The sequence below is a fragment of the Stomoxys calcitrans genome, chromosome 1 (assembly GCF_963082655.1).
Source record: "Stomoxys calcitrans chromosome 1, idStoCalc2.1, whole genome shotgun sequence".
NCBI classification, from domain to species: domain Eukaryota; kingdom Metazoa; phylum Arthropoda; class Insecta; order Diptera; family Muscidae; genus Stomoxys; species Stomoxys calcitrans.
The window spans coordinates 168,564,429-168,588,908 of record NC_081552.1 but is presented as its reverse complement, the minus strand read 5'-3'; the positions used below and the strand labels follow the sequence as shown (position 1 = coordinate 168,588,908).

The window sequence follows — 24,480 nt, the reverse complement described above, 5'->3', positions numbered from 1 at the left end:
CCAAAGATTTTTCGTCTGTGGGACATGTCCTCCAAACACATCTTGAAGCATATTTTTTTTTTATAAATTTTTTCCTATGAGTGCAGTCCGATTAAAGTTTAAGCTTAATGATAAGAGCCACCTTTTATGCCGAGTACGTGCAGCAAAGGGACGCCACTTGGTAGAGAAGTTTTAACATAGCTGGATACCTTACAAATGTAGCCAGCATTAGTAATGGGATAATCACCGCTGAAAAATTTTATATCCACCACCATAGGATGGGGGTATACTAATCTAGTCGTTCCGTTCGTAGCACCTCGAAATATTCGTCTAAGACCCCATAAAGTATATATATTCTTGATCGTCTCGACATTGTGATTCGATCTAGCCGTATCCGTCCGTCTGTCGAAATCACGATAGCGGTCGAACACGTACAGCTAGCCGCTTGAAAGATACTTAATATTGATTCAGATTTGGATATATTGGTTCAGATTTGGATATAGCTCCCATATAAACCGATCTCCTTATTTGACTTCTTGAGCTCCTGGAAGCCGTAATTTTTCTCTGATTTGGCTGAAATTTCGCATGCGGTGTTCTGTGCCAAATAAGGTCCAAATCGGCCAAGAACCTGATATAGCTCCCATATAAACCGATCGCCCGATTTGACTTCTTGAGCCACTGGAAGCCTCAATTTTCATCCGATTTTACTGAAATGCATATAGTGTTCTGTTATGACTCTTAACTAACTACGGTACAAATTGGTCAAGAACATGATATAAAATCGATCTCCCGATTTGACTTCTTGAGCCCTTACAAGCCGAGATTTTTATCCAATTTGGCTGAAATTTTGCATATAGTGTTATGTTATGATATCCAACAACTGTGCCAAGTACGGTCCAAATCGGTCTATACCCAGATAAAGCTCCCATATTTAAGCAGAATCCATTATGGTGGGTTCCCAAGATTCGGCCCGGCCGAACTTAGCACGCTCTTACTTGTTTGATGTTCACGCCGATGCGTTCGACGTCATAGGCGGACATGCTAATCTTTGTGCCACCGGTAGTCTCCAATTCCGTTTGAAACACATCGAAATATCCATTTCCGACCCCACAAAGTATATATATATCTGATCGTCTGATTCTAAGCCGATTTACCGATGTGTGTCTGTCCGTCAGTTGTATTCACGCTACAGTCTTTAAAAATTGAGATATTGAGTTGAAATTTCTTCTATACGCAGGTTAAGTTCGTAAATGGGCCAAATCGGAATATATTTGGATATAGCTGCCATATAGATCGATCTGGCGATTTAGAGTCTTAAGCCCGTAAAAGCCTCATTTTTTGTTCGATTTCGTTGAAATTAGACACAGTGAGTTGTTTTAAGCCTCCCGACATCCTACTCAAATATGGTTTAGATTGGACCCTATTTAGATATAGCTGCAATATAGACCGATCTTTCAATTTAGGGTCTTATTCCCATAAAAAGCGGATTTGTTGCCCGATTTCCCTGAAACTATGGGTTGTATAAGAGTTCTCGGGACCTTTTTTTTTATTTTCCATCAAAGTTAAAAAAATAGTGAAAAAATGGGTACTTTTTAAATTGTGATTTATCTAGAGAAGCTCAAAGAAATCATTATATATATATTTTTTTGAAAATACTACTATTATTAAGTATACCCAACAAGAGAAAAAATAAAAAATAATAATCCCTTATCCAGTTTTCGAGATATTACACTTGCAAGTGGACCAAATTGCCTAAAAATTGTGAGCTTTTTTGGAAATCAAAAATTGGTAAATTTTGAACGGCCATATCTACTCAACTAAAAATCGGACATTTCTACACGCACGATTTTTGAAATCGTTGGGAAATTTTACATCAAATAGGTTCTTTCAACATTTCGTAGGCGCACATGAAAATGTTGATTTTTGTCACCTGTTTCCTCTTTCCGCGCCCTGTGCGACGTTCAAAGGTGAATGTAGTAAATGCGTTCTAAAGGAACCGGTGAAGGCTTTTAGGTCCTCGAATGAAAATCGTAAACAAAGTATACATTTATATGGCATCTATGACTTAAAAAAAAATAAACTGTTACTTGCGCCACTATAGTGGATGTAAAAAATGTACGGTTCGACTCAGAAATTCTTCCCGATTAGGCTTAGCCATTTTTATCTGGCAGCTTATTCTTTCTGTAAATCCCAAAGACGAACGCTATGAATTTTGGCAGAAATCGGTTTAGATTTGGGTATTTAAGTTTCCTTAACAGAACAATTTCAATATCCGACAAAGTCAAATCATTGGGCAATCCATGCGAGTGCGGAAGTTTTAGCAACTTTTCGCGACGATGCTTTTACAATGCGTTATAATCGTCCGCATGAGTCGCGAAACAGTCTTCTGGGATATCATTGGACAATCTTTTGCGTGTGCGGGAGTTTTGGCAACTCTTCGCGACGATGCTTTTACAATGCGTTATAATCGTCCGCATGAGTCGCGAAACAGTCTTCTGGGATATCATTGGACAATCTTTTGCGTGTGCGGGAGTTTTGGCAACTCTTCGCGACGATTCTTTTACAAGTCATTGCATTATAATCGTCCGTATGAGTCGTGAAACACTCTTCCAGATTATCATTGGACAATCCATTGCGTGTTTCGTAACTACTTGCGTTATAATCGTCCAGAAGATTTGTTTATAAATCGCCTGACTTAACTTTTCGTTATTGTTTTTATTTTCATACGTGATGTGTTTAGGATTTGTATTGAATTATGCTATTCAATGTTTTGTTTTGAGTGGACAACTTTCACAACAACCAGATTTCTCACTTGGCTTTTAAAACTTATAACGTTACTCGTCCAGGGCAGTGGTGCGCAACTCTTTTAGAAAAGTATTTAATTAATCTTCCAAATCACAATTTTTTACTCGTCCACACGATTCTTGCGCGAGGCTTATATATTCCAAGACTCTTCTGGCTTACTCGTTCGCAACTAATATGGATGATTCGCGGAACACTCTACCAGAAGAGTCGTCTTAAGGACACAATTCCTCACGACGGGAGAATCAATCGTCTACGACTTTTAGACGAGCTCGTCCGCGATCATCCGCGATCCTTCATCTAGAGGATTCGAGGAAGATTATTTGGCGATCAAAAATGTTTGCAGGGCATTACTTTCATATGACTTTGCGTGTGTTTGTATAAAAATAATATCAAATTTGTTATGTTGCTAAAGCATGTTACACAGATTATACCGAAAATGTTATGTACGTTTATATGTATTTGTACACATATGAATATGTATAAGAAAAGTTTAAACCAAAATACCATCGCTGTTATTATTGACGACACTCATGTAACTTGGATTATTTATGGAGTTATTTTCAGTGATATTGATGTTGGGATTAGTCGTGAAATGCCACACCGTACGACTCTGTTGAGATGTTGTTGTGGAAGATGACATCACCGTCGTCGTTATTGCCGACGGAGATGTTGTGGTAGTGTTATTGTGATGATGAAGATGATGGTGATGTCGAAAAGATGCCGATGGCGACGAGGATGATGGTGGGGACGATTTACAATTGTTATTGTTGTTGTTATTATTGAGACGCTGCTGGTGTTTACCATTGTTGTTGTTGTTGCTGCTGATGCCTCCACTTCCGGTTATAAGAATAACATTATTCGCATTGGGACTACTTCCACTGCCCATACTTGAATTGGAACTGGTGGATATGGTCGTGTGTACAGTGCGTTTTGTATGGGTGGGTAGCGTGGCTGATTGTTGCATTTGCTGTAGACCGGTTGCAGTTTCCATTTCTATAAATTTGCTCACTAGATCGGAACGTCCTGAACCCACACTACCGCGAGGAGCCGCAATTACTTTATGCTGCTGCTGCATTCTCACATTGTAGCTTCCTGCTCCTGGTTGTTGATCGGGTAAATGGCCAGAAGCTGCGGCAGCATTAAATGCATTGATGCGCTGTTGTACTTGGGCCTGATGTTGGTGATGCTGTTGTTGCTGACCAGCAGCAGCTGATGGCGGCATTGTGGTTGGCAAAGGTGGAGGATTTTCTATATGCGTCACCGTTTGAATGTATGACAATGTGATTTTTCGATATATTGTTTTGAGGGGAGAAACGAAACACAATGACACAATGTTGCATTAAAGTAGGATGAGGGGGGACAAAACACAATTTATGATGCCAAAGACAAGGACAAATTGTTGAACTCAAGCTTATCAATGTTTATAGCTTACTGTTTTCTTCATACCTGATAGTCTAACCTCACTATGGCGTTTTAAAAGTACCACACCATCATCATTGGAACCGTTTTGTAAACGTGTCATACTACCTCCCATCATGACCTCGGACCCATATTCTGAAATTAAGAGTTTACTTATAGATGTCAAATATCTTAGGCGTGCATGTGATGTTTGTAAGTACCTGTACTGATTGTAGAGGAATTTCGCATGACTACGATATTCTCGGTACTTTGACGGTTGGGAACCGGTGGCGGGGCACCTCTGGGTGGTATGGGTGGCTTGTGTTCAAATCCAATGGAGGATGTTGGCGAAGAAGGCGATGGGGGTTGCTGTATTAAAAAAAAAAATTAAAAAAAAAAATGTGTGTCACAAGAAAATCGTAAAGTTCTATTACACATCAGTGCTGGATCAGTACAAACCCCTCACTACAAAACAAACCATACGAATTGGAAAGGGATAGCTACGGTGACAACTTGGTTGGTGTTGTATTCATTTCGTTTCGATCTACTAATGTACGACACCAGAAAGTATTTGAGAAGAACTACGTGAACGATTGAAACACATCATACCGTGGTTTGTGTGTTATTGTAGAGTAGCTACAACGGCAGCCGCGGAAAATCAGCGGTATCGAACGGAGAGTCTCAGTAAGAGGCCGGGAGGTACCGACTCTTGCACAAATACAGAGTGCCTATGATGCACGATACGACAAGGCGAGTTATTGGCGCCTTTAAATAACCAATGGCCACCCTGTTCTCTTGGCGATTGGTCCTTTGGACTGAAATGGGCTTGCTCACTTACAGGAGCTTGACGAGGATCGCCACCTCTACATGAAAATGTGGCTACAACAACAACAATACTGGCTCTATGCATCCTAAGTATAGTGGACTGCAATCGAAAGGAAATACAACGTTAAAAACATTATACCAACTCCAAACGACATGATGTTTTGGTATAAGTGGGGCTATGAGAACCACGCCACGCCGACTAGGGAACTAGAGAAGTTTTTGAACATCAGGCGCTTAGACATACAGATAAAGCATAATACAGCTCTCGTGTTTAGAAAACTAGAGCAATGGGGAATGGATTGAAGGTAGTAGGTCATACCAACGTGCAATAATCAGTGTGGCCACAGGTTAACAGGATGGAACTGCAGTTTTCGGACCGAATACCTAATACGACAATTGATCTCGGATGTAAAACAGAAATACCAAGAAATAAAGAATGAAAGAAACACCAGTACAAATATCAACTGGTAGTTGTGTTGCTACGAAGCTGGGGAAGGGAACGGGTATGGCGGTTAATTTTTCCACTTCTGCAATTACACTGAAGCTAACTTCGTAAACGCCTTAAGTCGGATTATTTAGAAAACATAATGTCCTACCCATTACAACTAAAACGAGGTGTACCATAAGGTTGGATATTGGACCCTCTGTTATTTTCATTGCAAATTAACGACCTGGCGTCCTGGCTTGAACATTCCAACATTCATGTATATGCAGATATCTAAACTAAATACTAAACTTCCCACGAACATTCCATTAAGGAACAGGAGATACTTCTCTCATATCAATGAGTGCAGTCCGATTAATGTTTAAGCTCAATGACAAGGGGCCTTCTTTTTATTACAGAGTCCGAACATCATGCCGAACGTCAGAGGTTAGCATGTCCGTCTATGACGCTGCATGCCTGGGTTCGAACCCAGGTGAGACCATCAGAAAAAATGTTCAGCGATGGTTTTCCCCTCCTAATGCTGGCAACATTTGTAAGATACTATGCCATGTAAAAACTTCTCTCCAAAGAGGTGTTGCACTGCGATACGCCGTTCGGACTCGGATATAAAAAGGAGGCCCCTTATCATTGAACTTAAAACTTGAATCGGACTGCACACATTGATATGTTAGAAGTTCGCCTATGTTCCTTAGTGGAATGTTCATGGGCAAAATTTGTTGTTTGTGGATACCTCACAAATGTAGCCAGCATTGGTAAGGGGAAAACATCATCATCACAGGCGGATATGCTAACCTCTACGCCGCGGTGACCTCCAACTTTATCATAGCTGTCCTAAATCTCAAGCGTCTCGAGGATTCCCTGAGATTAACGAGGATTTAGAAGGATTTGGGCAACGGCAATAGCTCACGCTGTTGCTCCGCGTGCCCAGGTTCGAATCCTCCCTAATAGGCAAAAAACTTGAAGAATGGAAAATTCGGCAGAGCCCTGCCAGGATTCGAACCTGGGTACACGGAGCAACAGCGTGAGCTATTGCCGTTGCCTAGCGTTCGAAGCCATCAATACAACTTCTAACAGATGATCAAAATCATGTGTGGTACGCAAGAAGTGTAATTTACCACAGACAAAATGTCTGCCATTACACAAAAATAAATGCATTCGAAAAAGTGCAGCTAATAAGCAGGGTTATCGAGCTTGGTTAATGTGGTAATTGTATCATAGATGCGTTTTCGCAATTAATACAATTCGAATACAACATAGCAACGCACGACCCTTGAATATGGTTGAAAAGTCTTCTAACCAAAGACGAAACGCGTCCCATAGTGGTTGGTGTGTGTTGCTATCTTTGGCTTTCCTTTTCCATTTGCATCTCCGATCATTGAGCTCGTCTCGAAAGAGAAACAAACAAAATTTTTTATTTTTTTTTTTACTTATTGTGAAGAATAATTGCATACCATTGTAACTTCGTGCACTTTAATTATAAGATTATTGTTGTTGTTGTCATAACCGCATTTGTATGTGGAGGTGGCCATCCTCGTCATGCTCCTGTAGATGAGCAAGCTCGTTCCGACCCAAAGGACCGATCGTCGCGGGAACAGGGTGGCCATTACTTATTTGAAGGCGCCAATAACCCGCCCTGTCATATCAAGCATCATCGGCACTCAGTATTTGTGCAAGAGCCGGTGCCACCCGGCCTCTCACTGAGACTCTCCGCTCGATACCGCTGATTGTCCGCGACTGTCGTTGCATCTTCTCCGTATGGAACATTCCACCTGTGGACGCGCCCAGTAGCTCGAAGCTAAGCTTCTCATAACAGCAATCAACACCACACCGATCGCTTTACCAAGAAGAATTTGATTTGATTTAATTGTTCGTTTCCACATGCCTCAAGATTACAATAATTCCGTGCCGGGATAGCTGTGATCACCACACAGGCTGGAACATTGAGATCCGAATGTTCCAGCCTGTGTGGTGATCACAGCTATCCCGGCACGGGATTATTGTAATCTTGAGGCATGTGGAAACGAACAATTAAATCAAATCAAATTCTTCTTGGTAAAGCGATCGGAGTTAAGGACATGGTCGAGGAACGCTCACGTTGATCCAGACTGGAGGAAGACAAAATGGATACCGTGGGAAAGTAGGAAGGAAATCAGTACGGTCTTCAGCGTTTAGGCAGGTCCCATAGGATACCCTTCACAGTAAGTAACTAACTGTAACACACAGTTAGTATGGAAAAGGTCTTATCGTTTGGGACCTTTCCCTGTAGACGCGCCCAGTAGTTCGCAGCTAGCTTCTTGTGATAACAATGAACACCATACAGATCGGAGCTCAAAGTTCCAGCCTGTGTAGTTATTGTAGTTATCCCGCGCCGGAACAGAATTCTTGTCACATGTTGTTGTTGCTGTAGCAGTGTGTGTGCTGAGGCGGCAGACCTTGCCGATGAAGGACTTTATCGGATCGATCCGGTACGTACAACCGGCTGCCATGGGATTGTTTTTATATGTTAGGTTTCTCGAGATTCTTTACAGAAAGGCTTTTCGAGGTTCTTTTCAGAACTGGCATATCGCACAACTAGGCTATTACTGGCTAAGGTGTACGTTCGCAAGGACATGGAATGAATAAAATAGCGTACCCTCTTCTTGGATCTAATCTATATATTCTGTATCATCAGAGCAGATGTTCCTGGCCGTTGATATACTTCTTTTTTTGTACTGGGTTTAAAATTCAGAGTTTTTTATTACCAAAGTTCTTTATGAAATCTGCGATTGAAACAAAATCACCTCGAAAGGGGAGACCCATGACCATATCGACTTAAAAGTCTAATAAACTGTCCTATACCACTCTTTACGGACAGTTTACTCTTTACTCTTTAGAGGACAGTTTTGAATCAATTAGCCACGTTTGAGCGCTTCAGAAAATAAATTTCTTGTTGGTTTGATCTTCATTTATTCTTTCTTTTTAAAATTCGCGGAAGAAGAATACCTAAGCCAAGTTTTGCACTATATTATGTAGGCTTCTATTTTCCAATCATAAAGCCAATGCCTAAGTTATTAAACTCACCTGTTGCTGCTGTTGCATTTGCTTTTGCAAAAAGTTCATTTGAGGTGTAGTGGAGTTAACGGACATATTACTGCTGGTTACGGAATTGGTGCGTGAGGCGGTTCGCCTTTGGGAATCGGGTGAGGAAGTGCGTGAGCTGACGGGGGATTCAACAGTTTGACCACTGGCTACTTTAATATCAGGGAAGCTATTTGATTGTTGCTGAAAAAAAAGCGAAAAGAAAAACGATAAAAACACACACAATTTTAGAGACCTGCTAAGTTTTACCTTCATGGAATCATCGTAACTTAACAATTGTAGATTTGGCGGTAGACTAGCGTGGAAGGAAATCTTACGAACCCAATCGTTCATAATATCCAGGGAAGGTGCTTCAAACAAGAATTCCGAACCATCGGGCAATTTTAAACGGAAGACATATTTCTTTTTCGTATAGTCCTCCGCGCGTTCGCATTTGGCACCCAAAATGTTGACCGGAGCATTGGCGGTTTTTTGTTGCAAGAAATCGTTTTCATCCTTGAAGAAACACAACAATTGGCCACATAGCACAGTGTGGAATTGTTTCCAGGAGCGTACGGGGGCCTTTTTGCCGCCCGATTGAAGGCCATGTTTACGTTCTAGTATACCTTGTATTTCGACGGGCGGCAAATCGAAGCCTTCTCCCTTTTGATTCTTGCGGAACGACTGGGCGCGGCGACGTGTGGTGAACGAGGGCGTACGTTTTGGTTGTTTCGGCTGAACTTTCATTGACTCAGCTCTCTTGACATTCTGATCAGAGCCACGTCTTAAGCGATCGCCAAAGATGGTGGACGAGGAGCTCTTCTGTAGGCCGTATTGATCATCTTCGTATGATGGCCGCACAGGCATTTGCGTATTTTGTGGTGAATTTGTGGCAGAGCTGGATGTGGTGATAACCATAGGATTGGAGAATATCGGTAATTTTTCCTGATTGTTGGTTTGGTTTCTGTGTTCCATTTGTTTCTCGGTACGCCTTCTTTCCTCGTTGAGGCGTTGCAGTTCCTTTTGTTTCAACATTTCCAAACGTTCCTTTTCCAAGCGCTCCTTTTCCTTAAGTTTGGCTAACTTCTCGCTCTCAACTTGTTTGCGGAAACGTTGTTCCAACAGTGTAATGCGTTTGATGGCCTGGAATTTCTCCTCTTGGGCCTCCACAGTTTTTTCAAAGTCCGAGTGGCGTCTTAGCAAATCCTCCACCTGTGGTATAGATTCGCCCAGTTTGGTGTCCTTGAGCAGTGGTTCTCTGCTTACAATCCAATTTTCCAAAATATCGGCATCCTTCAAGAAAATCTGTGTGTCCAAATTCAATTCGTATATTTCCTTGCGTTGCTGTAGAGTCAGTTCCAAGAGATCATGTCTTTGCTTGAGCACTTGTATTTTTTCTTCGATTTCGTGGGCCAGGAAGTGTTTTTCCTTGATAAGTTTTTCACCCTTGGTCTTGAAATTGGCAAAGGCCTCATCTCGAGCTCTGATTTCCGCGTGATGTTCTTTGACACTGGCCAACAATGATTCAGCCCCAGCGACAGTATTGGCCAAATCGGGTGCTGTGATCTTTGCCAACATTTCATTAATCCAGGCAATCAAATCGCGGTATTCATCGAAGTAAGATTGCAATTGTTCGGCTTGTTGGAGTTTCTCTTTGCGCACGTTCGATTTCTCTGTAACATCAGCCCAGGCTTCAATGGTCTCATCTCGCTTGACTTCAATATGTTCCTTGGCGTCGGGGTAAATCTCTGCCAAATTGTTGGCTTCATTCATTACAGAGTTCACTTGATCGCGTATGGCTTCCAGTTCCGTCTCAAACACCAAGTGTTTGCGGTTCAAAGCTTGAATGCTTTCCAAATCTTGGCCATAATCTTCGGAAATCAAATTGGCCTCCTTCTCGTTGATCAAGGCGATTGTTTCATCAGCCACACGATCATAGACGTGAACTTGTTTGGCCCCATCTAAAGCATCTTTGCGGGCCGCCACAAGATCCTTAAGTTCTTCCCACAGCTGTTTTGTTTCATCGCGCTTGGTTTTAATCGATGTTCTGTAGGGATTGTTTTCCTTGATGAGTTCTTCGCCCTTCTTTAGGTGAGCCAGAACTCGCGATTCGTTGGCTGTGAGATTGGAAACGAATGTCTCGAATACCAAAATCAGCTGCTCGACATGTTCAACATCCTCACCATAATCTTCAGAGGCAGTCACTACCATCTGGTCGTTTATCCATTCGTGAAGATCTTCGGTTTCTCGCAAGTACTCGAAAAGTAATTTGCTTTCCTGCAGACGCACTTCACGATCCTTGGAGAGACGCAAAAGTTCTTCGTACTGCTGGTTAACGGCATCTTGCTTCGATTTAATGTTGGCGCTGTCAAAGTGATGGCGTTCGATTAAATTTGATGCCAGTTTGTTTACCTTTTCGATGGAGGGCCTAAAGGATTGCAATTCTCTTTGAAGCACCTCCAGTTTCTTTTGATGTGTCTGTACGGAGAGTTCATCCTTACCATAGTCGGATGACACTACAATTGGCCTCTTTTCCTGTATCCATGTCTCGGCTTCATTAGCTTCAACGTAAAACATTTGCGATTCAACTGCATCCAGCAGCCGCAATCTTCTAATGCTGCACAATTCTCTGAGTTTGACCAATTTTCCCTTGATGCGATCACATTTATATTGGATTTGTTCCAAGGCGAAGTGGTTGTCACGTATCATTTGATCTCCTCTCTGTAGCAGAGACTGAATCAAAGGCTCCTGTGACAGCAGCTCTGCCTCCAAAGCTTGATGTTTCTTTTGCAATGTTTGTACAGCCGTCAGGGAGCTGCCTAAATCTTCTGAGGCAGCAATGATTTCCTTGTCAGTTAACCATTGCAATTCGTCCTCGGCGTCGCGTATGAATTGCTGCAGGCTGAGAGAATCTTCCAAATTTTCTCTTCTAATACCCAAGGGCTCGTGCAGGGTGTGGTAGCGTTTAATGGTTGCCATAGCCCTCTCGTGAATCTCATCCTTGAGGAAGTGATCGGCTTGGAAGAATTTCTCATCTTGTTGCTTAATTTGATCGGCCAACTCAGCATGGTGGGCCACATCGGCTTCTAGACGTTCATGTTTCTTGATGAGGTTGGTGACAGCTGCTAGATCCTTGCCATAGTCCTCGTTGGATACATGCGACTCCACTTCATCCATCCAGTTGTTGAATTCTTCGACACTGCGATTGAAGGTGAGGGCCTCGTAGGCCTGGTTGAGCTTATGTTTCTTTTCCTTTGAAGCTGATTTCAGTTTCAACCAATCGGCCTCAAGCATTTCCAGTTGTTGAGCTATCTCATCCTTGGCATAGTGGTCGTTCTTAATAAGTCTTTCACCTTCACGGATGACGTCTTGTACCCTGGAGGCATTATTGAGCAACTCACTATCGAAGGCGTTGTGTTTTTGCAATTTGCTCTGCAAGTTGCTGGGCTCTCTGTAGTTTTCATCCATAGCCACTTGCATTTTCTGGACCAACCAACGATCAATTTCATAGAGACTGCGTAGGAATTCTTGCAGCTGCAACGATTGTTGCAACCTCTGTTTGCGTTCTTGGGCTAGGTTATTCAATTTCTGCTTGCGTCGTACCACATAGGACAATTTATCCCTGATGACATCAGCGTCATTTGGTTCTGCCTCCAATATGGACATGGCAAAATTCTCTAGTTGGGTCACATTGTCCGAGTCCAATAGTTTTTCGAATGCTTCGTGTTTCTTTAGAAGTCTCTCAACGGCGGTGTAAGAATCACCCAAGTCGTCATTGTTGAGAAAAGCTTCCTTGTTGCCCAACCAAATTTCGACTTGCTCCACCTGAGCCTTAAATAATTGCAGTTGATGGGCTTCGGTTAAGTCTCTGGCTTGCTGGTTCCAGGCATCGTGCAAATGCTGGTGTAGCTCTTCCAACGCCTTAAGATTCTTCTTCACTTTGTCCGATTTGTCTTTGCTACATAATTGCTCGCCCTGAACCTTCAGGTCTTTGAAAGCCTTGTCGCGGCCATCGATTTCAACTTTACGCTCTTGATGCAATTCCAATTGGATCTCGCAATCGCTAATGGTCATTGGTGTTGGTGAGGCGTTCATCTTCTTAATCATATCGTTGACCCAAAGCTCCAGTTCACGTACATCGGAAACGAATTTATGGACCAAATAAGCCTCGTTCAAAAGATTGCGTCTCTTCACAGCCAAATCTTGTAATTGCTTCCAGGAGGCAGAAAGTTCATCCAATTTGCAAGCAATATCCATGGCTCTTTCGGGGTATTTGTTTTGTAGGGAACGGGCGTTTTGTTCATGCTCTGCTATTTTTTGTTTTACTGCGGACATGTCTCGTTCGAGGGCATCTTCTCGTCTAATCAGTGCCTCGACTGCTGCCAAATCGCGTCCGGTATCCTGGGAGGACATGGCCAATGATTTCTCAGCAATACGTTCGGCTGTATCTTCTACATCTCTGTTGAAAACATGAATCTCATTGGCACCACCTAAGAGGGCGCGATAGGCATTCAATGCTCCTTGCAACTCCCTCCATTTGTTGTTGAAGCCACGTCGGCGTTTATCAATGTTGGCTGATTCGGCGGGAACTTCTCCTTGATTGATGAGCTTGTCGGCCAAACTGTTGATGTGTTTGACACGTTGATCATCCACTCGCATATCGGAATCTACATCGTCTAATTTGCGCATCAGGGCATTGCAGTGTTCCAAATCTCTGCCTGTGTCGCTGGCTTGCACCATCATCTCTTTGTCTCTGATCCATGCCTCGATCTTATCCAATTGGTTGTTGAATTCGAGAATGTCTTGAGCTTCCTCCAAACCACGTCCACGGTTGTCCAATTCATCCAAAAGACTTTTCCATGCCGACAATACACGATCGATGGCTTGTTTGATCTCGGGCGACGACTCATGCTGCTTGGACAGAAGTATTAGGCCCTTTTCTTGAATTTCTTTAATGCGACCCTGGTTAGCGGCAACTTCAGCTTGGAATGCCTGGTGTTTTTGCAGTTTCTTGATCTTTTCATCCAGATTGGAAACTTCGTTGTAGTTTCCACCATCGGCTTCGAGTTTCTTCTTCTTTTCGTTTATCCAGGTTTCAGCCTCGGCACAATCCCTTACAAACTGAGCATAAAGCAGGGCATCTTCCAATTTGTATCTACGGACTGCACACAGATCCTTAACCTTTTGGCGCCTGGACAGAACGCCTTGCAAGATAGTCTGGATATTGGCACTGTCATAATGGCGTTGTTCAATCAATTTACGCCCATGCTCCTGCAACAAGGCCACCTTCTCTTCCTGGGTATTTATAAGCCTCTCGAATTCGTCGTGTTTCTTGATTTGATTCTGCACATCCTCGACCGTCTGACCAAAGTCGGAACTGGAGAGGGCCGCTTGTTGTGAACTAGACAGGTTGTCGATTTGTTTAGCATCACGCAAGAAACAGAAGAGATCTATCTTCTGTTCCAGCATTATTTTCTTCTTGTTCCAAGCTGTGTGCAATTTAGCGCGCTCATCCAACATGGCAGAACATTTCTCTTCTACCTCCGCGGCAGCATAGTGGCCTGTTTGGACCATCGAATCGCTTAGTTCATTAAGGGAGCGGAATTTGTCTTCGCGGGCCTCTATTTCACCATAAATGGCATCGTGTTGAATCTTAAGGGCTGTGGCACCGGCCGCATCGCTAACATGTTCTTCGGCCTGCAAAGCTGCCCGCAGATGGGAGGACCATGACATGATGTCACGCACATCGGTGAGGAATGTTTGCAAGTCGTAGCTAGCAGCAAGGCGATCGCCTCTAGCACCCGAACGCTCCTTCAAATCATTCCAGGCGGCCACAACCTTGTCCTGCTGTTGTGCAATTGCAGCAGCATTCGAAGGGTATTTGGCTTGAAGACGCACCGAGTCTTCGACTAAAACCTGCAGTTGTGCTTCTAAAGCGACCAAGTCATTTTCGAAGCCTTCGTGTTTACGCATCAAAGCCAAAGCAGAATTCAAGTCCTTGCCCAATTCGGTGGAAAGGGCTGCATTCTTATCTTGAATGCGGAACAAGGCCTCGGCCACATCACGGTGGAACCTGTGAATCTCTCCGGCAGCATGCAGTTTTTGTTCACGTAGGTTGAGCAACTTGAGTAGATTCTCCCAGGAGGCCCTCAATTGTTCTTGTCTCTTCTCTACATCCGTGGCATAAGGACTTTCAGTGTCAATGAGCTTTTTGGCCAGCACCTCACACTGATCGACGCGATCGGCACCCACTTCAACGCGATGCTTCAAATCATCGAATTTATTTTGCAGCAGTTGCAGATGTTCGTAATCTTGGCCATAATCTTCAGAGGAGGCCACTTGTTCCTGCTCTCTGATCCATTGTTCTACTTCGTCGGACTCCAGGAAGTATTCGTGCATATACAAGCTCTCCATCAAACGCAATTGACGTTGCGATGCCAGTTTATGCAAAGACTTTAACATCTTCTCAATCAACTGTTGTTTGGCAGATAGAATCTTGCTATCGGGATGATTGGCTGCCACCATGGCGGCACAGTTGTGACCCATTTCCGTGACAATACCAGTGTAGGTATCCAATTCCAATTCAATGGTCTTGTGTTTGGTCAATAGCTTGGCGGCCGAATCACGATCGCGTCCGTATTCGGTGGAACGCAACGCATTCTGTTTTTCACCTAACCAAGCCTCTATTTCTCCGGCATCGTATAGGTACTGTTGGGCCTTCAAGGACATTTCCAATTTTTTGCTGCGCTCATTGGTATTGTATTCCAAATCATTCCAGGCATCCTCTAGTTGATTGCATAGATCTTTGACCTTCTCCTGTTCGGGATGTTTTTGAGCAACCAAGGCTTGGCCAGCTTGCAAAGCCTTATTGATCATTGGACGATGTCCCTTGATTTCAGCCTCCAATTTCTTGTGTTTCTTGGAAAGGGATTGAGCTTGGTGAAGATTTTGACCCAATTCATTCGATTTGGCAGCTGGCAAGTGATCGTTGATCCATTGGAATTCTGTATCCAGTTCAAATACAAATTTGTGATAATTCAGACTTTCGTCCAGTTCATCGCGCCTCTTCTGCATGGGATCACGCAAAAGTTTGAAGCGATTTTGTATGTCCTTTGACTCATCCTTGATGTTGGCAGCATTAAAGTGACCTTCATGGGCCATTTCTTCCCCAGAGTTCACCAGCTCGCCAATCTTCTGCTCCCACATAGTGATCTCAGATTCCAACAACTGCTGCTTATTGATCAAGTCTTTGCAGCTACGCAAATCATTGCCTACATCCTTGCTCTTAAGGGCAGCGTCCAATTCGCCAACCTTCTTCTTGGCATCTTCAATGGCACGATTGTGTTCCCGCTGTGAGGCGGCTTGTTCAAGCTTCCGACCCTTATCTTCAGACAAAGCCAAGAGATCCTTCCACTTCTTATTGAGATCGGAGACTCTCTGCTCTACCTCTGGTTTGCGATTGTTGGCCGCTATGAGCTGTTCACTGTCCTTGTTGACATTGCGCAATTGTCCCTCGTTGGCCCGAAGCTCTCGCTCGAATGCCTTGTGTTTTTGCAACTTGCGTGGTAGATTTGTAAGATCACGGTAGTTTTCATCGCCGGCAATTTTTGTCTTATCCATTAGCCAGACATCCAGATCATCCGCTTCGGCCGCAAATTTATGGAAGTCCTTGGACGCTTGCAAAGAACGCTTACGTTCAAAAGCTCGATCCTTCACACCTTTGCGTTTTCCCAAGACCTGATTGCGTCTATCATCAACGCTGCAAAGAGGTGAATGTTAAGGATATTATAGTTGAACTTGCAGCTAGCGATATACTTACTACTTGGAGTCATAGTGGTTGTTGGCAATCAGTTTGTCGGCATTGTCGGAGAAACCTTTCAGAATTTTGTCCTGGGCCATTAGACTCTTTTCGAAGTCTAAATGACGCTTCAGTATGGCCTCCACTTCATCCAAAGAGTTCTAGAAACAAACAAAAGACTCAAAAATAAATAGCAAGTTATCTGATTGCAATTTCCGACTAGAACTTACACCCAAATTCTTGGGAGCCAAAAAGGCCTCGTGGCTCTTGGTAGTAGCATCAATTTTATCCGCTTCTCGATTGAAGATTTGCAGTTCTACACCTTGCTGCAGCCACTTTTGCTTCTCCAACCATCCGCGGTGGATGGCATCCTGTTCGGCCTTTAAGCGCTCTATAATTTTGACGATTTCATGCGTATTCGGCTTGCCATCGGACAATTGTTTGCCCAAGGCAATAACCTCGGCAAACTCGTTGTCGTGGGCCTTTATGTCATCGCCCAGGTCGTTGTGTTGCTTCAAAAGTTTATTGGCTGTCTCAACATCACGAGCTGGCTCGTCGGAGTTCAATTGATCCTTTACGGATTCAATCCAAGCCAAGAGGGTCTTGGCGCTGTTGTTGAAAATTTGTGTGCCAACAGCACTTTCAATGCGAGCCCGTAATTCACTGCTCTTGTTGTGGACTTGGCCCCACATATCTTGCACTTCTTGTTGACGGGCAGTGACATTGTCTCTTTCGGCTGGATAGGAATTTTTAACGGAGTTACCCAAGTAGTTGACACGATTGACCTTATCCTCGATGGGCGCCAATTCACGCTCCATGTTCTGATGGCGGCGTTGTAAGGCTTGCACTGTCTTAAGATCCGGACTTATGACCGCCGTATCCAATTGAATCATCTTCTCACTCATCCACACCTTAGCTTCATCGCAAGTGCGATTAAAAAGCTCCACACTGGAGGCTCCTTCCAAGTTCTTTTCCTTTTGGGCCTTGGCATTGTTAAGACGCTGCCATATTTGATGGATCTGCTTTTGGCGAGCTATTATTTTATCCAATTGGGAATGACCCTGTCTGCGGAAGGTGTCAACGGCAGTATCGATCTCTTCGATTCTCTTTGAGGCGGCTGAAAGGTCCGTAAGGAATTTCTCAAATTTGCGTTTTGAGTTTTCAACTCCTTCGCCTCCTTCATCGGATTTGATCATACGTTCTTTTTCTTTCATCCATTTCTCAAAGTCATCACACTCACGATAGAAGCCAAAGAGATGTATGGAATCCTCCAATAGAGCATGGCGTTTCTGGGCCATGTCCTGTAATTCGTCGTAGGTGGCATTGACACGTTTCTGACGCTTTTCCACACTGTCGGCATTCTCGTTGATACTGTTCATGGAACTGCGACGTTTTATCAGCGGTTTGGGGGTGACTGTTGTAGGTTTGACACGTTTAACCGGCACCACCTGTCTAACCAGAATTGTCTTCTTCACCTTCTGCAAAGCCTTGACCTTTTCGGCCTTAGGGATAATGCATGTGACCGGACGAGGTTCTATTTCTCGTACATAATTGGCGGGCACAAAACCTTCGTGGCCATTTTCTTTGCGCACACACCACCAATCATCGTTGGTCTTGGACTTGAGGAGCATAACTTCTCCCTTCTCCATTTTCATGCCCTGGCCTTCGAAGGGGAACATGGAACGAACATGGGGCAACATTTTTGTTTCGGTTACTTTGCGATGTTCCAACTTCTCCACCCATTCATCTTCCCATACTTCTTTGGGCACCAAACGAGTCTCATTGACCCACTCTTCTTGTTGCTGTTCAATTTCCGGCATTTCGGGTTCATTGGCCGACAATTCTAAAGTACAAATGCCAGCTTTAATAAGTTTATCGGCTTGTTGATTGAGGTTCAATATATCGCCGGAGTATGCATTTAGTTCTCCCTGCAAATCGCGATGCCTTTGCAACAGGGCTTGGGCGGAAGGTTCGTCATTTCCATAATCCTTCGAATTGACCAAGGCCATTTTTTCATTAAGCCATGACTCGGCTTCGTTGGCATCGGTGTAAAATTGGTAGGCTTCGGCTGCGTCTTCTAATTGTCTGCGGCGCGTTTCCACCAGCTCTTCCAGGGCCTTCCAATGTGCTTCCAAACTTTCAATTCTCGATTTGACTTCAGAGGAACGGGGATGTTTCTCTGCCATCAGTCGCTTGCCAGCATCAGACATTTGTTGTGATTTGGGTTTGCGCACCTTGATTTCATCCTCCAAAGCCTTGTGCTTTTGCTGCAAAGACAATACCGCTCTCAGATCTTTGGCGGTAATGCCGGTCTTGCATATACGCTGCTTGTCCACAAGCCAACCTTCTTCGTTGTCGTAGTCTTCCATGAAATGATGAAAATTGCGTGCCTCTTCCAGGCAAGCACGTCTTTTGGCACATAATTCTTGCAGAATCTTGAAGGCTTGTTCTAGTTCGGCTAACCTTTGGGCTAAAACGGCAGCATCCTTGTGTTCGGAATTTTTGAATGGCTGGGCTTGGCGAGTAAAACGCTTAATGGTTTCGCCGTAAGTATTCACCTGTAGTTCCTGCAAAGAGTGTGCTTGCAGCAATTCTTCGACCCCTAATAAATGGGGACCAACATCCTCGGAGCGAAATTGTATTTGAAGTTCTTTTATGGACTCGGTGGTGCTGATAATTTCACGCAGCAAGTTCATTAAAGAGCTCATCTGAGAGAGATTCAATCGCTGATTCTCCAACAGTTCCAGCAGTTTACGCCATTTTTCCATCACCTCATTTTCTCTCTTCTTCACACGTTCCTTACCATGGTAATTTTCCCTTTCCAACTCATTGGCCATGGCGGTCAGGTCATTAAAGCGCTCAACCCTGGCTAGAATATCGGCGGATATGGCTTCATGTTTCTTGAGTGTAGCATCGACCTGCCTCAAATAGCGAGGATCGGAGAGAACCTGAATCATTTCTTTCAGGTAACCTTCACGCAAAACAGATTTCTTTTCGAATTTGTAGTTAAGCTGTTCTAATTTCTCTTGGCGCAATAGTTCTTCTCGCAGTGCTACCTCCCGGTGATGTTCAGCATACTCCAAGAGCTGCCAAGCCTTCTCGATGTCATTAACCAATTGACCTTCTTGGGGATTGTAGGGTGGTTGATTTAGAGCTTTCAGTAGAGTATTGATAGTAAAATATAGGGCTTCGATTTCACTACGTTCTTTGTATCTGAAAGCACAAAAAAAAATCACAAATTAGTGATGGGAGAACAGAGAGAGTCATCGGTTAAGTCTGAAGTAGGCACAATGCCCAATTGGCGATTTATGTGGCAGCTATATAGAAATAAGGTCCGTTTTGGACTGGGCTATTAAACTATCCCACCCAAACCACCACTTCAAATTTGCTCAGGATCGTAATTGTGGGCTGCTGGCCGTAGCCGCCGCATGTCTATGGAGAAAGTTCCCTTAGCCTCACATCAGGGCACTGTGTTCGAACTTGTATGGAAGGAGCCGCCAATCAATCTGCCGATTTTGAGTCTTAACCTCAAAATTGCCGCATTTATGATCCGAAATTTGGAACGGTAAGTTGCAGGAGGCTCCCAATATCTGAGTTAAACATTGTTTATATCGGACCAAATTTAGATATAGTCCCATATAAACCGATCACCAGATTTGACCTTTTTAGCCCCAGCAGTCCGCAATTTTTGTACATAGTGTTTGGTTATGACCTCTTACATGTATGGGAAGTAAGATCTAAAACGGCATACTAACAAATAAAGCTCCCATATAATATAACTAATCTGCCAATTTAACTTATTAAGTGGTCCAGTCTTAAAAAGACTCCAATGTTGGCGACGTTTTAGAGAGTGAAATAAAGCGCAGCGGAGTGTGCACGATGCATCTAGTATCGCATAAATAAAACAATGCCGAATAACCAATACCGAATAACCAATCCCATGGCAGCCGGTTGTATGTACCGGATTGACCCGATGAATTCCTTCATCGGCAAGGGCTGCCGCTTCAGTGTACCACACACTGCTACTACAACAACAACAACAACCAATACTACGGATACAATCGAAAACTTACAAACTGGGATATAGGTACCTTTAGTCTTTGAGTCATAACATCGAAGGATGCAAAAAGTTGCTGCTGAAATTTTACATGCTTTAAATAAAGTAAAATATCAATGGGGAGTTCGAGGGGGGACGGAACATAACAAATACCTAACTTGAGGCTCAATTATTCTGGCGAAGCAACATTATAAAACATACAAATGCAACACTAATTTTAAATAGCCTACACAACAACTTAACATACACAAAACTACATAAAACACGACTTTTCTTTTCAATATTCTTCAAAGATTTTGAGATGCCTAACCTCTTAAAAGTTAATGTATATACATTTGGTACCAAACATTAGACTTTCAGTTTTTGAATTTTGTCCATTGGCCGCGACAACTGCGCAGTGGTCGCAGCAATTTGTCTAGCCACAATGTCCACACGCATTAGATTCAAACGAGCCGTCCTTTGAATCCGGCTGTCTACGAACAGTAAGTGGACTTTTGAAGAGCCGTCCATCGGACCACAACACCATAAAGCATTGGATGTCTGAAAACTGCAATATACAGCCAGTGCATGACAAGCGGTTTACACCCCCAATGGCTCTTTTGCAGGAGTGTTGCGCAAAAGTTGTCTTTCGTACCCTTTCCAAAATGTGGATTTGAAGTTCAGTTTCCCGTCCAGCAAAACACTCAGGTATTTTGCGCTTTCAGTAAATGGAACATTATTTCTTCCCAAGGAGACAGGTGACGACGTGAAAAAACAACTTCTGTCTTTGACCACCTAGACCACTTTGGGTAGCCAACTTGGTGCTTTAGGGCAATACCTTTCATTTAAGTCCCATATTTTAAAGATCTGTCTCTATGCCCCTTTGGTGAACATTTGCGGGTAAAGCGGACCCAGACACTTAGCTCCACTCCCAAATATTTATTATACCCTATACTACTATTGTGATACAGGGTATTATAACTTTGTGCATTTGTTTGTAACACCCAGAAGGAAGAGAGCTACATTCTTTGATAATTATACAAGAATTTGAGTACGAAATACGCAATTTGGATCCGATCGTCCTCAAATTTGGCACGGGCATCTTTTTTGGCCTGGAGACGAAGCCTACTGAAATTGGACAAAATCGGTTGAGATTTGGATATATCTCCCATATATATGTTCGTCCGATTTGTACTTATACTGGAATAATATCGTTATTTGTGAACCGATTATCACGACATTTGGCACAAGGGAGTCTTTTATGAGTCTCGACACTACTGGTGTAGATACCGATATAGCTCCCATATTTATGTTCGTCCGATTTGGAATAATATTCCAATAAGTAAAAGCGTGCTAAGTTCGTCCGGGCCGAATTTTATATACCCTCCACCATGGGTCGCATTTGTTGAGTTCTTTTCCCGGCATCTCTTCTTGGCCAAAAAGGATATAGGAAAAGATTTGCTCTGCTATTAGAGCGATATCAAGATATGGTCCGGTTTGGACCACAATTAAATTATATGTTGGAGACCTGTGTAAAATGTCAGCCAATTCGAATAAGAATTGCACCCTTTGGGGGCTCAAGAAGTAAAATAGAGAGATCGATTTATATGGGAGCTGTATCGGGCTTTACACCGATTCAGACCATAATGAACACGTATGTTGATGGTCAAGAGAGAATCCGTCGTACACAATTTCAGGCAAATCGTATAATAATTGCGACCTCCAGAGGTTCAAGAAGTCAAGATCCCAGATCGGTTTATATGGCAGTTATATCAGGTTATGAACCGATTTAAATCTTATTTGACACAGTTGTTGAAAGTAAAAATAAAAAAAGTCATACAAAATTTTAGGCAAATCGGATAGGAATTGCGCCCTCTAGAAGCTCAAGAAGTCAAGTCCCCAGATCTGTTTATATGACAGCTATATCAGGTTATGAACCGATTTCAACTATACTTGGCACAGTTGTTGGATATCATAACAAAATACTTCGTGCTAAAATTCATTCAAATCGGCCCTCTAGAGACTCAAATCGCCCTCTAGAGACTCAAGAAGTCAAGACCCAAGATCGGTTTATATGACAGCTATATCAGGCTCTGAACCGATTTGAACCATACTTCGCACAGTTGTTGGATATTATATTATCCAATCAAATAAGAATTGCGCACTCTAGAAACTCAAGAAGTTAAGACCCAAGATCGGTTTATATGGCAGCTATATCAGGTTATGTGCCGATTTGAACCATCTTTGCACAGTTGTTGAATATCATAACAAAACACGTCGTGCAAAATTTCATTCCAATCGGCCGATTTGAACCATACTTGGCACATTTGTTGGATATCAAAACAAAACAAGTCGTGCAAAATTTCATTCCAATCGGATAAGAATTGCGCACTCTAGAGGCTCAAGAAGTCAAGACCCAAGATCGGTGTATATGGCAGCTATATCAAAACATGGACCGATATGGCCCATTTACAATACCAACCGACCTACCTAATAGGAAGTATTTGTGCAAAATTTCAAGCGGCTAGCTTTACTCCTTCGGAAGTTAGCGTGCTTTCGACAGACAGACGGACTGACGGACTAGATCGACATAAAATGCCGCGACGATCAAGAATATAAATACTTTATAGGGTCTCAGACGAATATTTCGAGTAGTTACAAACAGAATGACGAAATTAGTTTACCCCCATCCTATGGTGGTTTTAGTTTAATATTGTACCGATTGGTCGATATGTCCGCTTTGTGGGTTTTTGGGGTGGAGCGTTCTCCACAGATACTTGACGTCAAATGCTTTGGATCACTATTAAACTCAACGAAAATTGTTATTCAAAATAGCAAACAAAAAGTTGGTTAATCAAGCAATTACTGTTTGATGAAAGTGGGAAAGCAGACATGAATGCTGTTTAGCAAACATTGAACTGCTGTTTTAGCAAACGTCGCTCTGTTATTTTCACAAACAAAATGTGCTGTTTTAACTAAAAAATTTGCTGAAATATTAAATTGAGTCCACAAGCCACATTGCCTGCGAGAGCAAGAAATTGTTCTGTTAATAGAGCATTTTGAAAGAGTAGTTGTATTTACTTAAATTTTTTATTTCATTTGTTTAACAAATCCAAACATGGAAAGGTACATTACACGTTGAGATGATTGAAGCAATTTAAAAAAATGTGCTTGCGATGTGAGAAAACATTTTGTGTATCCTATTATACCCTCCACCATAGGATGGGGGTATACTAATTTCGTCATTCTGTTTGTAACACCTCGAAATATAAGTCTGAGACCCTTTACAGTATATATATTCTTCGTCATGTCATTTTAAGTCGATCTAGCCATGTTGTTCGTCCGTCTGTCTATCGAAAGTACGCTAAATTTTGAAGAAGTAAAGCTAGCTGCTTGAAATTTTGTACAAATACTTTTTATTAGTGTAGGTCGGTTCGGATTATAAATGGGCCAAATCGGTCCATGTTTTGATATAGCTGCCATAAAAACCGATCTTGGGTCTTGGCTTCTTGAGCCTCTAGAGGGCGCAATTCACTTTCGATTTAACTGAAATTTTGCACGTTGTGTTTTGGTATCACTTCCAACAACTGTGCTATGTATGGTTCTAATCGGTCTATGTTTTGATATAGCTGCCATATAATCCGATCTTGGGTCTTGATTTCTTGGCGCAAATCGGTACATGATATAGCTGCCATATGAACCGATCTGGGATCTTGACATCTTGAGCCTCTAGAGGGCGCAATTCTCATCTGATTTGGAAGAAATTTTGTACAACGGCTTCTCTTATGACCTTCAACATACGTGTCTAATATGGTTTGAATCGATCAATAGCTTGATAGAGCTCCCATATAAACGGATCTCCCGATTTTGCTTCTTAAGCCCCTACAAGGCGCAATTCTTATCCGAATGAACTGAAATATTACACAATGACTTCTACAATGTTCAGCATTCATTTATGGTCCGAATTGGACTATAATTTGATATAGCTCTAATAGCATAACAGTTCTGATTCAATATTCTTTGATTGCCTAATAAGAGATACCGCGCATAGAACTTGACAAATGCGATCCATGGTGGAGGGTATATAAGATTCGAACCGGCCGAACATAGCATGCTCTTACTTGCTTTTTTATTAGA

The 24,480-nt window shown here is 42.8% G+C and overlaps 1 protein-coding gene across 7 annotated transcripts in view; it reads right to left on the bottom strand.

Moving 5' to 3' along the window:
- The window catches only part of LOC106085461 (spectrin alpha chain, non-erythrocytic 1), a 262,696-nt gene that overhangs the window by 7,727 nt on the left and 230,489 nt on the right, over positions 1-24,480 (bottom strand). For 5 of the 7 annotated variants that reach the window (XM_059361018.1, XM_059361020.1, XM_059361019.1 and 2 more), the window contains 7 exons: positions 16,538-19,520; positions 16,329-16,468; positions 8,780-16,268; positions 8,513-8,713; positions 4,404-4,551; positions 4,231-4,338; positions 3,586-4,032 (listed from right to left, as the gene is read on the bottom strand). In XM_059361018.1, coding sequence (XP_059217001.1) covers positions 3,586-4,032; positions 4,231-4,338; positions 4,404-4,551; positions 8,513-8,713; positions 8,780-16,268; positions 16,329-16,468; positions 16,538-19,520 — 11,516 coding nt within the window. The remainder of the gene's footprint in view (positions 1-3,585; positions 4,033-4,230; positions 4,339-4,403; positions 4,552-8,512; positions 8,714-8,779; positions 16,269-16,328; positions 16,469-16,537; positions 19,521-24,480) is intronic. The other 2 variants (XM_013249714.2, XM_013249715.2) reach the window with 1 other exon arrangement.